At 45.7% G+C, this 16405-nt stretch overlaps 1 protein-coding gene across 1 annotated transcript in view; it reads right to left on the bottom strand.

Annotated features, from left to right (window-relative positions):
* Positions 1–229: 229 nt before the first annotated feature.
* TRRAP (transformation/transcription domain associated protein) overlaps positions 230–16405 on the bottom strand; it is a 166518-nt gene continuing 150342 nt past the window's right edge. The window contains exons 67-71 of the mRNA XM_069734247.1: positions 14620–14837; positions 9941–10125; positions 5524–5727; positions 4096–4290; positions 230–1483 (exon numbers count right to left, since the gene is read on the bottom strand). Of these exons, the coding sequence (XP_069590348.1) occupies positions 1199–1483; positions 4096–4290; positions 5524–5727; positions 9941–10125; positions 14620–14837 (1087 nt within the window). The 3' untranslated portion in view covers positions 230–1198. The remainder of the gene's footprint in view (positions 1484–4095; positions 4291–5523; positions 5728–9940; positions 10126–14619; positions 14838–16405) is intronic.

Genomic DNA, 16405 nt, shown 5'->3' with positions numbered 1-16405 from the left:
AGCCGCGAGACATGCAGCCGTGGGGACTCGAACATAGTATTCGAGCATGCCGAAGTCACTCAGTTAGCACTCGAGCCTGCTCAGATAACACCTTATCCCAGCACATTCATTAGTGAAAATGCAAAATCCAAGTCATTTAATGGCCAGAAATGGTGTAATATCAAATGAACTCCCATAAAAACCTCAGCTACAGGAAGGAAAAGAAAAAAAAAAAAGAAACCTCACGAGAAATTTTTCAAAATGATTTATTTTGAAAACGGATGTACAAATACTTGTAAGAACGAATTCTCTTAACACTGGGCAATTATAAAAAAGCTTCTAGCAAAGAATGACAGAAGCGTAACCAATTCCTTTTAAGTATAAACCAGTAGTCATCGGCGTTGACAAAATATTTCCCCCAAAGGAGCAAAAATGAAAAATACAGTCCATGAATCGGCCTCTGCGCCGCATCGCTCACGCCTGGGTACTGCGTACATTCATATAATGGCCTGGTGGGTGCGATCCGAGACTCCATGCTTGCAGAGCTTATGTTTAAGAGCTTTATATATATATAACAAGTGGTGGTGGGGTGAAATCTATACATTATTTTGCACAACTCAGTCCTATGTAAAAGAACCGTTCAGATGGAACATTCCTCCTAGAATACGTGGCTCCGAACCAAGGCGCCATTGTGACATCTCTGCTATTAACAAATATAGAACATTACAACTCGGATTTTTTTTATTGGTTCTTATAAAGCAAGAGCACAATAACCAAGGGAAACTAAAAGAAAAAATTATGTGTCTGTACAGGGTCCCTTTGTATTTTTCATCCTCTATAGCTGCTATTTTATTATGCTTTGAAATGTGTTTGAAGTTGGACAAAAAAAAAAATCAATATTCTCTCTGTAAAAAGCATGGCGCTTAATGACCCGAGAAAGGAGTGTTCTGTAAACATGTTTAGCTTCTTTAGAGACCGGCAGATTGTCCCTAAAAAGCCCGATCACATGTGCTGTAATTGTAGAATTCGACTGAGCCAGAGACGGCCCCATAAAATAAGGTTTTCTAATTTGCGCTGTTCCCCGGGGGTAGGACGTGGCACAACCAGGAGAGTTGTACAAAGCAAAAATTAAAAAAATTCACAGCTTTAAAACCCCCAATATTAACCAAGACTCTTGTTGGTAGCACAGGGGTTAAGTCAAAAGGTATCAAAGGCCAGTTCAGAGCCAGGGATGCCATGCGGGGTCCATACGGCACAAGTTGTCCAGACTATTGGCAGCGGCTACTAATGTGTTGACTTTGCTCTCGCCTCCGTCGAACTGGGCCAGATTGTGCAGCCGGGTGACGATGGCCGTGACGGCTTTCTGAACCAGAGAAACCAACTGTTGGCTGTCCATGTTCTCGGGCTGCCCGGCCGGCGATAGCGGAGAAGAAGTATCCTCTTGCGTCTTCTTGTGCCAGGCAATTATTTCATCCCTCAAAACGGTTTTCAGAATGCCGTCAACCTGAGAAATACGGGGAAGAAATTGCATAATTATATTGGGATGAAGGAGAATAAGATTTGGCAAACTGCAATGAGGCCAAACAAGTGACATCTGTCAGTAGGATCAACCCTCTGTCTATATGGGCATGTAGGTCAAATTCATCCCCCACAAATGTATTTGGTCTGGTTGAACACTATGGATAAAGCGCACCTATGCTCCTCAAGTATTACTAAGTGGATTTCCCTAGAATAAGACATCAGATTGCAGATATGTGCCATCTAAGTAATACAATAATACACCATTTATGAACTTGGTGAGGGAACACTTAGCTAACTTAAATGAATTTATATGTCCTGGTCCAGATGAATTACATCGTAGTGTACTGAGAGAGCAGAGGAAATTGCAGAACCACTATCCAGAATCTTTAAAAATTGCAGGAGAACAGGAGATGTCCTAGAAGATTGGAGAAGGGTAAATGTCCCTATCTTCAAGAAAAAAAAAAGATGGAGCCAGGAAATTACAGGCCAGTGAGCCTTACTTCTGAACCAGGAAATATATTTGAACAAATTATTAAACATGTATGCAAGTACTTGGATAAGAATACAGTAATGAACCAGAGCCAGCATGGGTTTATAGCAAACAAGTCCTGGCAGACTAATCAAATTTCCATCTACGATGGAATCACTGACTGGGTGGCTCAGGGAAATGCGGTAGATATGGAATATCTAAACTTCAGCAAAGCATTTAATAAAGCATTTCATACTATTCTTATTGAAAAAAATGACCAAGTTTGTGATTGACAAGGCTACAATTAGGTGGATTCATAATGGACTCAGAGATCGCACTCAAAGAGTGGTAATAAATGATTGCACTTCCAATTGGAAGAGTGTTTCAAGTGGGGTACCACAATGCTCTTTCCTGGTCCCTGGGTTGTTCAACATTTTTTTTAAATGATCTAGATAAGGGAACTGAAGCTAAACTAATCAAATTTGCAGATGATGCAAAGCTAGGGGGGATAGCTATCACTAGAGAAGACAGAGAAAGGATTCAGAAAGATCTAGATAAGCTTGAGCAATGGGCAGTGACTAATAGAATGATATTTAACAGGGAGAAATGCAAGATTCTGTATCTGGGCAAGAAAAATAAAAATTACATCTACAGAGTGGGAGGAATAGAACTAAGCAACAGCACGTGTAAAAAAAGACTTGGGTAAACTAAAAGATCAGACTGCAGGAGTCAACAGTGTGATACAGCAGCAAAAAAGGCAAACACAGTTCTAGGATGTATTAACAGAAGCATATAGTCTAGATCATGTGAATGAATTATCCCCCTCTAGTCCTCCTTGGTCAGTCCTCATCTGGAATATTGTGTTCAGTTCTGGGCAACACATTTAAAAAAAAAAAAAAACATTGAAAAACTGGAGCAAGGTCAGAGAAGAGCTACCAGGATGAGTGGACAGCAAACTATGTCCTATAAGGAACGGTTAAAGTATCTGGGAATGTTTAGCTTGCAAAAAAGAAGGCAAAGAGGAGACGTAATAGCTGTCTACAAATATCTGAAGGGCTGTCACAGTGTAGAGGGATCATCACTATTCTCATTTGCACACGGAAACACGAGAAGCAGTGGAAGGAAACTGAAAGGGGGAAGATATAGATTAGATACAAGAAAACACTTTTTGACAGTGAGGGTGATCAATGAGTGGAAAAGGCTACCTTGAGAGGTGGTGAGTTCTCCTGCAATGGAAGTCTTCAGACAGAAAATGGACAGACATCTGTTTGAGATGGTTTAGTGAATCCTGCATTGAGCAGGGGGTTCCATAATATCAAGGTATCATTCTATTCAGCTTTCTATTACCTGAACCTATAGAAGGATTGATTCTACTGACAGATTTCCTTTAATAACACATTTGCTGTAGGTGTCTATTTAAAGTGACAGTAATATTTTTTTCCTACGTGTTTTTGAAACCACAATTCAATGGTATTTAAACGTCTAAATAATTAGCAATTGATGTCAAAGACTGGATGGGATCCGTAGTGGCATTCACTTATCTCCGAAAGCACAAAAATGGGTTCAGAGTGCCTTTAGTAACATGAAATATGAATGTGAAAAGGCCCATGTGCACAAAAATCTCCACTTAGCAGAGAAGCAGGCAGCGAGCAGTGCACCAGCGTGAGCTAGCCCAGAGCTACTCCCAGCATGTAATATTAATAGGAGTGTTGGGGTCTACATCGAGGAACCTTGGGGAGCTACTTAATCTACTGTGCAGAGTTCTGCGTCTTCTCTTCTACCCTCTGTAATAAAATACATGAGCCAACGCTTCTGAATTATCATACTGGTTTCAGTGGATTTGGCAGGAAACGACAGCAGCTGCTACGACCGGACGGCTCTACTAATCGGCCCAGACCTGTTCATACAGGTGATTTCTGCGGGATGGAATTTAGGTGGAAATGATTATTATGGCCGTCACATCTGAAGAAATCCTACCCTGCATGGAAGTGCTATTAAAATCACAGCATTGCTTTCTGGCGGTAAGCCTAAGGTCTTGTCTCTCTAGTGCCTATGTGGACTTTGTGACATGGATAAATGTAGATACATGAGCAGAGTTTGTGTACATCTGCATCAATCTAAAATACCTTGAAGTTTGGCTGTGCAAAGCAACGAGCGACTGCGATCATGGAAGCCGTCAGCGGGCCGGACACTCCGATGGTTGTCAAAAATTCAGAAATATTTGGGGTGAGTCGGAACGGGACAGGGCGATTGGCATCCAAGTCTCCAGTGGAGTCATTGATATCGAACCGAAAATAGGCCACGTTCAGCTTTCCAGTGTCCTAGGAGGAGGCAAGAAGGCAGTAAGTAACACGGGTGATCGGTAAAGGGGATTTGGCGGCATTTCCGACCCGTTTCAGTACATATCTATAAAACAAGTTCACTTAGTGTCCTCCTAGTGGCAGCAGCATAACACCCATGGTCCTGTGTCCCCCAATGAGGCGTAGGAGAAAAAAAACAATCTGGATCATCTTTTCGGAGAACTAGATTGTGAGCCTCATGTTATGCCATTCCCATTCTCCTACACCGACTGAACTCCTTGGTAATGCACACCCCATTACATGATCATTTATTCCTACATTTCCAGGATGACAGGCGGCGAGAGTTTTGAACACCAAAAGGAACTAGAAAAGAACAAGATTTTGAGCCGGCCTGACACATCCGAGTTTACAGACCATGATTTCCAGACCGGCTGCGACCCACAGACCCTTCTGAGATTCCTAGTACTGGAAGGTGCTGGTTTGTACGCAGACTTGTGATGTGATGGCCGTTAAGGGGTTGTCCTGTGAACAATATTTATCACCTACCTACAGAATAACTTAACAACGATTGTTGAGGATCTAGATGCTAAGACCAGCACTGATACTGAGAACAGAAAACAAGAAAGTCGCTTGTTTGATGGAGTGGTAGTGAGCATGTGCGACCACCTCCTGTAGAGCAGTGGTCGCACATGCTCATTTAGGCTCCATTAATACAGGAGACTTTGGGACACACGTTCTGGTGATCTATGGGGCTCCCAGCAATCAGACTGCCAGTGATATATCAGACTTGCTTTCCGTGTTGGCAGAGTTGGGCTGTGGCACAAGGTTGGCATTTTGATTAAGGATGCTTCCTCGTTGTGTTCCATCACCCGTACGGTGGACCCGTTGGGGCTTACGCTCAAACTCCCCAGCAAAAGGAGATTCGGACATATGCACTGACGAGACCCCAGGCTATAATGGTGGCGGCAGACTGAACGTGCAATCTGATGGGAGAGTACGTCTACTGGAGGCGGACAGACGCACGTCGGTGCCTACATCCAAATCCCGTACTATGAGTTCGGACGTACCCCCCGACGGGGTCAATGAGCGTGAGAGCACCCTTACCGAAAGAGGATCTCTGATTCGGTGATTTTTTTTAAACAACTAAGATTTTATATTAACCCCTTCAGGATCTTGGGATTTTTACTTTTTGTGTTTTGCTCCCCTTCTTCCCAGAGACATAACATTTGCGGCTTCTGCAAACACTTCACATACCTGCGCAATCTGCAGCATCTCGGGATTCAGCCTGTTCAAATGAAAGACAAATTCCGCAAAGCCGATCAAAGCCAGCTGGATGGTGAACATTTTCCGGAAGGTCCAGTAGTCGGTGGCATTGGGGAAGGTGTGGAGGGCCCATTCCTTCAGCATGCTGCGCGGCACCATGTTACCCTGCACTTCCTTCAGGATGTCACGCAAGACCTATAACAAAGCAACAGAGGATTCCTATTATTTCAGACGACGGCCTTGGCAGTAATCTAGATGCTTCAGAGCCTGATTGATGGCTTTATAGTGGCTACCTTGAGAGCGGATGATGGAGATTGGGGATGTGAGGTGTCGGCGAGAGAATGCCTTCACCGGAAAGGGGGGATAAATAAATAAAAAGGAACGTTCTCAGAAATATCGCACATTGAATGCTTCTGGTCATTACTTTCTGCACAGAATGAAAGCTCCTGTGCTGAAGGTGAAGAGGATCGTAAGTGTAAAGACCAAAGACGCATGAAATATAGATCAGAACATGACAGGTAGCGGCAGAAATCAGGCGACAGCTGTAGAGTGCAGCACTAGGAATGGCTGACCATGCAATACATGACCAGCTCTTCACTGATTAAAGGGGGCTTCTAACTGTTAGAAGGGTCTCTCAAGCGGATTATCAATGGTCCCACTGCTACGATCCCCAGCAATCAGCGGATATGTCCAGAAATCTGCAAATGTTTTACCTACAGCGCCGCCACAGGGAAAACTGAGAATTACACCGTGCTTATTAAAAATGAAAGAGACCGTTTCTGGTAAGCATTCTCCGCTCTGGCCAAGAGATATGGATCCTGAACATAAGAGGCCCCCCTCCATTAACTCAAAGGATGCCTTAATATGGCATAAGCAAATGGGCTTTCTAAACTGCACAACTCCTTTAATAAAAGGGGACGTGGGAGGCCAGAGCCCTTCAATTGTAAGACTAATCGTTTAAATGTTTGAAAATTGTTCCATAGGTTAGACAATAATAACAGAGGTGGGGTGGTGGTCATATCCCTTTACCAGGCTGTGGAATCAGTAAGCCAAACCTCCAACTCAGACTACTCAATTTCCATGACACCGACTCTGCCTCTTCCAAAATGGGCTCCGACTCCACAACTGCGACCCTGACTTCGACCCGGACTCCACAGCCTTGACAGGGCTGTGGAGTCGGTAAGCCAAACCTCCAACTCAGACTCCTCAATTTCCATGACACCGACTCTGCCTCTTCCAAAATGGGCTCCGACTCCACGACTCTGACCCTTACTCCAACCAAACCTCTGACTCCTCAATTTCCATGACACCGACTCCACCAAAATGGGCTCCGACTCCACAGTCCTGTTTACCAACACAACCTTCAGAATAGAGTTAATTCCCACCCTAGCCTCCGAAAACTCTGACGGAGGTCCCCTATGTCTGGGGCTGCTCAAGTCATGCTCGATGCCTCCTTAGAAAGCAGTTCAATGGATGGAAGAACTCATGCTCAAGTTCTTTATAATTACTCTCCATGAAATGAGGACCATGAACATAACCCCATTCCTTCCTCACATTTCCGAAATAGTATGTAATAAGTGGGGTTTTTAAACTTTACAACCACCTTAACAAAAAGACGACACCTCACCAGGTGAGGACAAATAAAAAAACCTTTATAAAAGGGCAATTCTAGCCTGTGTTCTAATAGGAAGTGCAAGACCTGTGGTCAGTGGTGATAGGCAGAGGGGTTTTAATTAGTGATCAACGAATGTATCTGAGCATGCTCGTGCGCTAACAGACTTTTTGGCGTGCTCAAAAAATATGTTCGAGTTCCTGCACCTGCATGTCTCGCCGCAACACATGCAGTGATTGTCTAACCAACAGGAAACCCCTGAATGTGTTGCGGCGTTTGAACAGCCACGAGACATGCGGATGCGGGGACTCAAACATATTTTTTGAGCACCACGAAGACAATTGGTTCACACAAGAGCATGCACGGATAACCTCTTAACCGAGCACGCTCACTCATCACCAATACAGTGCACTTGCATCCCTGTGGTTCTGCCTCCTGTTTTTTTCCCTCCAGACTCCACTCTGCTTCTTTCTTCTATGTGCTGTGTTATCAATCCCAAAATGCATCAGCAAAGTATCACCTGACCAGATAGTGCCATCGCTATCCACACTAATTATCCTACAGTCTCCTAAATTAGCTAATAGTATACAGTCGGGAGACAGAACGATGATCTCCTACACTAACTGCCTGACACGAGCTGCGCAATCATCATCATAATCTGTGATAGTTGTTTCTCTCCCACAAGTGGAGAAAGTGTGTCCTACACTCCATGCAATTACATCATACGGCCAGTTCTGGTAACGGAGGGTGACCGCCCTCAATAGAACATAAAGACATGTAATTTCAGGTGGTGACATGAGCTAAATGAGTAAAAGGATACCATGAAGTTTCAGACAAAAAGGAACAACAACATAAAATGATACTATATGAATTAGGTATAGTGGGATAATACTGATAAGATACAGTAAAAAAAAAATAAATCATAAAATCTAAGAAGATATGGAGGCAGATGAAGTAATTTAGGGGCTGTACGTTGACTGCAGACACTTTCGCACTCTTTCAGCACATCTACCAAGGTGGGGACCTTCTATTCTCACCGGTTGCCACGTTTTTTTAGCCTCATCTAACTTTTCTCCAATTTGATAGCTCTCACATTCGCCTGGTGAAGACTCCAGCAGCTGCCTAGCACATTATTTATAGAGGGTTCACTAAACTGCAGGGGAATTATTAGCAGTAAAAAAAGTAGCTGAGAAATACAGACTGACTGTATAGAGATTGGAGACATCGTTACCCAGATAATTAGGAGAATAAAATCTTATGAGCTGGAAGCCATATTTCCCCTTTTTTTGACAATACTATCCATTTGCTTCAATTAGAGAAATGTCTTTCTTTATTGGATATTAACACTTCTGTCATATTAAACCACAAGGTCTCGTAACTTACTGGAGGCCGAGCATTAACCTACCGCATATGATGGGCACAGAGCGGACCTGCTGCAGAATCAGAATGATAAACCTCCCCGCCGCGGCCTGACCCTGGGGTGAGGTCTGCCCAGGTCACCATCATACCCACTTACTGAGCTGTGTGGGCGGGGTTATAGAGGGATCAGCATCTAAGCACTGCGTGGGCGGGGTTATACAGGGATCAGCATCTAAGCACTGTGGGGGCGGGGTTATAGAGGGATCAGCATCTAAGCACAGTGTGGGCGGGGTTATACAGGGATCAGCATCTAAGCACTGTGTGGGCGGGGTTATAAAGGGATCAGCATCTAAGCACTGTGTGGGCGGGGTTATAGAGGAATCAGCATCTAAGCACTGTGTGGGCGGGGTTATAGAGGGATCAGCATTCTAAGCACTGTGTGGGCGGGGTTATACAGGGATCAGCATTCTAAGCAGTGTGGGCGGGGTTATACAAGGATCAGCATTTAAGCACTGTGTGGGCGGGGTTATACAGGGATCAGCATTCTAAGCACTGTGTGGGCGGGGTTATACAGGGATCAGCATTTAAGCACTGTGTGGGGTTATAAAGGCTCAGAATTCTGAGCTTTAATAAATCTATAACAGAGAAAACATGGATTACATAAAAACTGCACTAAGCAGCCTAATAAGTGATATATTGCTGGAATCAGGGTCTCACCTCTACATTTATGGTACTCTCAGATTACATAGCAGGGACCTGCTGACAGATTCCCTTTAAAGGGACTCTGTCAATACAAAATGACTGTTCACACCTCTCCACAGTAAAAAAAAAAAAAAGAAAAACAAACAAAAAATACAATAGTATTGGATAACCCCTTTAATTGATGCAGGTCTGACTGAAAGATACAATAATACCACCTGGGGCATAGATCACACTTCACTGTGACAGTGCCACACACAAAGCTGTGGCCGTTCGTGGTACTGCAGCTCTGACTCATGAATCAGATGATCACTGCAGGTCTGTGTGTTGGCAGAGGATCACCAATGCAAGATTGATAGTCTATCCTAAACACAGGCGTAGGTCTGGGTCTTGCAGAATTGCAATAAATTCTGGATTATCGGATGCCAAATTAAGTGCTAATAATATATTTTATGGGTTTTTTTTTAATTGCTCAGACTGTTATTCCTAGATTATTCTCTTTCACTAAGCTGCCGACGGAGTTAAAGAAACGCCACGCACACGTAGAAAAGCGCGGTCTCCCGGAGAGGATGACCGCATGGAGGGTCCGGCGGCTGGGGGTGACTTATCGTGTGACGTGGCGCTCTTCTCTAGACACGACCTACCTCCACGGTAGCAATACAGGGCGATCAGGCTGGAGCAGGGTGCAGAATGGTCGTACAGTGCGGCGGTCAGGCTCATTAGTCGCAGATGTCGTACCTGATGGCTGGCCTGGGTCCCTCGGGCTTGAACTGTGGCCAATCTGTCATAGTAACGTGAAATAGGGTTGTCATGCTCGATGCCCTTCTTGGCGCAGCGCTGCTTATAGATCTCCACCAAGGAGAGAGAAGAGGGATTGTCTTCCACCAGACGCATCTGCGGTGAGACGGCCACGACGCGGGGGACTGGAAATAATTGTAAGGAGAGAGAGGGGGGAGACTGATTAATGCAAAACGATAGTAATGGAGTCCTGGAGGAGCAAACATCATCATCATCATCATGTAAATCCATCTACAGGACCAAGAAAATAGCCAAACTGATCACCTGCCCCCCACTACAAGGCTGGTGCTAAAAATTGGGGGCAATAAAAAAGGCATATCAGTCATAATTAAATAAAATGGAACATTATATACTTAGCAATTGGGCAGAGAGGCTGGATGTTCTGTAATTACTTATATTTCCTGTTAAATGTTTAGAATTTAGCATTATGACCCTCTGTTGTCACTCCTGGAAAAATAATGATCACTGACAACGGGGGCGCTACCATACAGCACTAATGGGACTTGTGTGTACGGACGTAATATTCTGATAAGTAGAATTATAATGTTAAAAGGGCATTCCAATCTCCAAATCCTATCCCAACAAATAGTGGATGTAATAGTAATGATATTAGGAAATATCTCCAAATAGAAATGTAGTATAGTTCTTCTGATTCACTACGTCACTTACCACACGTGCAGGGCATGGCAATAGCTTAGGTATCCATGGTTACGACCACTAGCATCTAACTGTCACTATGTGAGTGGTTGAAACCATGGATACCTAAGCTACTGCAATAACCAGCGACATAGTGAATCAGAAGAACTGTACTACATTTCAAACTGGAAGTATTTGCTAATAATCTTACATCTACTATATATTGGGATAGGATCTTGGAGATGGGAATACCCATTTATGTTTATTCATACATTTCCAGGGGGAATAACAGAGTACAAAAAAGCACAAGGATAATAGCAGCATGTATGAACAGAACCTAATAGGAGGCCCTATATTGTTAGCAGTGGTTGCACACGTGTAGAAACACAACCTATGGATGACAAGAATGGTAAAGCCAAGATGTCAATTTAGTTACACATTTGCAGGAGGAATATGAAGGATGGTAGTGGTGTATACGAGCGGAAGCCGGCTCCTCGGAGGAGTGTCCTACAGACATTGTAAGCCCTGATTGGACAGTGACAGTGTAGGGACACACCCAGGAGGAATATCAAGGATGGCAGTGGTGTACATGAGCGGAAGCCGGCTCCTCGGAGGAGTGTCCTACAGACATTGTAAGCCCTGATTGGACAGTGACAGACAGTGTAGGGACACACCCAGGAGGAATATCAAGGATGGTAGTGGTGTACATGAGCGGAAGCCGGCTCCTCGGAGGCGTGTCCTACAGACATTGTAAGCCCTGATTGGACAGTGTATGGACACACCCAGGAGGAATATCAAGGATGGCAGTGGTGTACATGAGCGGAAGCCGGCTCCTCGGAGGCGTGTCCTACAGACATTGTAAGCCCTGATTGGACAGTGACAGACAGTGTAGGGACACACCCAGGAGGAACTGGATAACGCAGCATCTTAAGAAAAAGTGCCCTGAGATTGTTATTTATCAGGAAAGACAAGTATATACTAAGACGGACATGTCAGTAGAGCAGTTAGGACCTATTGAAAACGTATCCGTGTAATAGAGAAAGAATAAAAATCCTAATCAGCAGATGTCTTGACTATTTTACATCATCTCGAGGTGTCATTTCCAGATAATGAACATACGGCGCTTTTAGGCCATGTTCACACTATGCGGTTTTTACTGCGGAACCGCGGCGTTTTTGCCGCTGCGGGTCCGCAGCTGTTTTCCATGCAGGGTACAGTACAATGTTACCCTATGGAAAACAGAAACCGCAGTGCACATGATGTGGAAAAACCCGAAAAAAGCCGCGCAGAATTGCTGCGGAAAAAAAGGACCATGTCACTTCTTTGTGCAGAATCGCAGCGATTCTGCACCCATAGAAATGCATTGATCCGCTTACTTCCCGCATGGGGCTGTGCACACCATGCGGGAAGTAATGCGGATAATGTGCGGGTTATACCCGGGGTGGAGGAGAGGAGACTCTCCTCCAGGCCCCGGGAAACAAATTTGTATTAAAAAAAAAAGAATTAAAATAAAAAATAAGCTATACTCACCTCTGAAGTCTCAGTGCTGCACGCGGCCGTCCGGTCTCAGGTTTGCTATGCGACCAGGACCTGCGGTGACGTCGCGGTCACATGACCGTGACGTCACCGAAGGTCCTGGTCGCACAGCAACTTTGGAACCGGACCGCCGCCTGCAGCGCCCAGGAGATCGGGACGTCGGAGGGTGAGTATACCATGATTTTATTATTTTTAACACTACTATTGATGCTGCATATTGCTGCATATGCAGCATCAATAGTAGGGGTAAATCCCGCAGCGGAACCCGCAGGACAAACCGCGATAAATCTGCAGGGATAACCGCAGCGGGTTTGCCCTGCAGATTTATCAAATCCGCTGCGGGAGAACCCGCAGGATAAAAAGGAGCGTGTGAATGTGGCCTTATGTTTAAATACACAAGTGGTTATGGTGTAATGCTTCACTTGACCTGTGGAGGCGCTGCAGTGATATGGAATACTGTAGAAGGAGGGTCTATAAGGGGTGTTAGAAGACCCCTTTATAAAACATATGAATCCCACAAATGATGGGGAAACTTGCCATAAAAGTAACAGCTCATTACCTGTGGCTATTAATGTGCGGATTAATTAAGGTGTAATAAAATAAAAATGTGTTGTTGTTCCATTTACAGAGCGGTATAAGAGCAGCCCGGCGTGGCTGCATTAGTGACACCGCGGCTGGAAGAGACGGGGCTGAGCAGGTACAGGCTGTCATCCGCAGATTACCGTCCGCATTATGAGATTAGCGGAGCCGTTCCCTCGTCTCACATAAGCCATAATAAATATTTACTTGCACAGGATTACCGAGCGGGACGGAACGAGACGTGCGGCCGAGTGTCCCTGACTCCATGAAAATTTAAAGGGAATCTGTCCGCATAGAGTGACTGTTCAAACCAAGCACAGGCGCTAGGTGCGTTCCCGGCGCGGCCAAACAGTACAGTGCACCTTCCCAGCGACTTGTTAACTCTGGCACCTGTCAATCAAAGAGCGGAAATGGAAAGCAAGTAGGCGGGAAGGTGCCGTGTATAGCAACGCTAAGGGTGCACTGAGAGCCTGGGCTTGGTTTGAACAGTCAATTTATGCCGAGAAGACTTCATCATGTAAATGGACACAAAAAACAAAACAAATTGGCTTTGCAAATGTAAATCCTTACTCCTTTTATTCTGATTCATAGGCTGTATTATAGACCACAGCTTTTTTCACTATTCTAAAGGCTTCAGAGCTGAACTCACCCAGCATTGTTTGCCGTTTCACTGCCCTCAGTTTGCTCTGGTGATTTGATTCAGGGAAGAGTACCCTTAAAGGGTTTGTCGACTACTCAAGACAATCCCCTTCTGAATCTCTATTTCCTCCCAGTAAAATTATAACACCTATGCTCACATACAGTGCCAGCGCTGTTCCAGCTATTCCAGCGCTGATTCTCCCAGGGCTCGCGTGACATTTTTATGTCACACAATCTCAGAGATCAATCAGTGCTTGCCTCACTCTCACCTCCTTTGGGCAGATCAAGACAACTGGAGGAAGCGAGAGCAGCCGCAGCTCTCAGATGTCGATGTCACAGGATCTCCGGAAGCGCCAGTACCGGCGGTACCGCTGGAACAGCGCTGCCACCGGAGAGGAGTATAGGTGTTAATATCTTACTGTGGGGAAGCACAGGACTTCAGAAGGGGTTGTTCGAGTAGAGGACAAGACCTTCAAGTACAGCAATCGGACGCAAGATGCATAGTTTCACTGCATTATAGGAGCGGCTTGCAATGTTTTGGCCACGTGGTTTGTACAATTGAAGCCAAAAATCAGGGACACACAGGGGAGGTTGGGACCTCTATTTTCGGAATCAGTAAGGTAGCAGCAGTCGGACCCCCCAACAATCATACATTTATCACCTATTCTGTGGTTAGGTGATAAATGATCTTAGTGGAAAAAGCCAGCAATGATGGCAAGTGTAAGACAGAAGGAATAAAAAGGGTTAATTGGCGAGTCTGATCCGAGCCGAGCGGAACGCAGTTGTGGGGAGAAGAGAAGGTCTTGATTAAATGGCTGGAGGAGCGCTATCTGTCTGATAATTACAGGCTCATTAGCACAATGTGTGCCACGTGCCGTCTCTTCATTAGTCGGCCGGATCTTGCATTCTCTTCCCAGTTAGCTCGAGCAGGGGGTAGAAAATATCCGTCTCTGTAGCCTGGAACAAGTAGCCCCACGTGAGCTCCAGCAGCGCCGTCAATTAATGGTAAATGCAGATAAAGCGATCTCCAAAAACACAGTGATGCCACCTCTGTGAAGGGTGCGGTGCCACCCATGCCAGCTTTACAGGGTCACGGATGACTTATCCGATCAGAGATCTATACGGTGTCAGACCCCCGACTCATACCCAAGCCTTATTACACAGGCCGGGGGGGTTCATGCGATGCAATCCAAGACCAGTTGATGACGGGGACTGGGGCGCCTACTTACCGGTAAAGAAAAGATGGCGCTTTGTGGTCTCCTTTCTCTTTTCTAGGCATGGGTTGAGGAGACGCAGCAGCTGTAAGACCCGCTCTTCTCTGCGGGACTCGGTCAGACAGGCGTCGTTCATGACCAGGTAAGGATAAATCTTCCCGTTGTGCCCTCGGATGTAGAGTCGTCTGGCGGCCGTATTGTGCTTCTGGACAATCTCCACTCTAGGCATAAACCTATACAAACACAGAAACGTTATCAGCAATGTGAATGGCTAACCTGAAGAACTGGTCAATAGGGTTGTCCGTGCGCTCGCCAGATTGAGTGAAGAAAGAAGGATTGTGCTGTTGGGTATAAACATGCCCGATCCGTATGTTCTTAAAAGGAACCTGTCATCAGTTCTTTCCTATGTAATCTGAGAGCAGCATGATGTAGGGTCTGAGACCCTGATTACAGCTATGTGTCACTTAATGGGCTGCTTTGTGCAGTTTCAATAAAATAAGTGTTTTATCAGCGGGAGATTATCACTACAGGACTAGGAGTCTTGTGCCTTCTGGTCCAACCACGCCCCACCACTGAAAGCGGCCAATCAGTGGTATGGGCGGAGTTATACAGGGCTCAGCTGCTTGAGAAAATTGCAGCATGTAGTCCAGTAAGTGACACATTGCTGAAATCAGGGTCTCTGTCCCTACATAATGCTGCTCTCAGATTACATAGCAAATATTTGGTGACAGATTCCCTTTAATGAAGATAAGCGCCCACCAGAGGTGTCTTGCAGCCACTTACTCCCCCACCCTCTACCCATTCAGGACACAAGTACACTAGGCCCAGTCTACATGTATATGGGGGTCCATAAAGCTCACGGCTATATAAAATGCATGGCAAGTTTAAGAGGGGAGCAAACACTTTTAATGAGCCTATCTTGCACATTTTACAGCCCCCCAGTTTGCAGCGATGTCATATGTGCGAATATTGCCACCACATAGAAAAGACTGCTCCTTCTGGAGCCACAAGAGTTAAGGCACGGGCTGGTGAGAAAGCAGCAGGGAGGAGGTTTAGGCTTCTTAGTTTCAAAGTCCAATCAGCAAAATGAGGAGAAGCTCTTATTGTCGGTGATGGGGAAAGTGCTTGGAAGACGGACTCTGTGCCAAGTTGTAATGTATGCTGGGTGGTAATCAGCCTGATGGGGAAGATGAAACCTTCCAGCTCCAATCTTACTCTCGGCTGTAACATCAGAGAAATCTTCAGTCTGTACTCAGCAGCGCTATCTGTAAGTGCGACCGTCCCCGCCGGCCCCTTATCAGGGCACCTAGTCATCAGATCTATAGGTGGCCATGGGCTAGTGTTCGGTAGGGAACGAGCCGCGGTCAGATACCTCGTCCATCAAAACCAGTATTTAGCATGTTGTCATCCACCATGCCTGATCCTTCTTTCCCACGATGTCGGCTGATGGGTGAAAGTTCGGAAGACCGAGTCAATTTGTGGTTGGCCTGCCCTGCTGAAATCAGGTGTGACTGGCAGCAGCATAATGTGTATGGGAACATTAAAGAACCTGTCCTAATTAGAAAGGCCAGCCCTTATTCACAGTAACTTGCTGATCGCTACAGGTCCCGCTGCTGGTACCCACCCCCATAGGTCCCGCTGCTGGTACCCACCCCCATAGGTCCCGCTGCCTCTCCCTTCACGGGTGCCACTACTGGTAGCCCCCCCCCACAGGTCCCGCTGCTGATACCCCTCCACACCACAGGTCCCACTGCTGGTACCCCTCCACACCACAGGTCCCACTGCTGGTACCCCTCCCCCC

Source organism: Ranitomeya imitator, chromosome 7 (assembly GCF_032444005.1).
Source record: "Ranitomeya imitator isolate aRanImi1 chromosome 7, aRanImi1.pri, whole genome shotgun sequence".
NCBI classification, from domain to species: Eukaryota; Metazoa; Chordata; class Amphibia; order Anura; family Dendrobatidae; genus Ranitomeya; species Ranitomeya imitator.
This window is presented reverse-complemented; position numbering and strand designations above follow the sequence as displayed.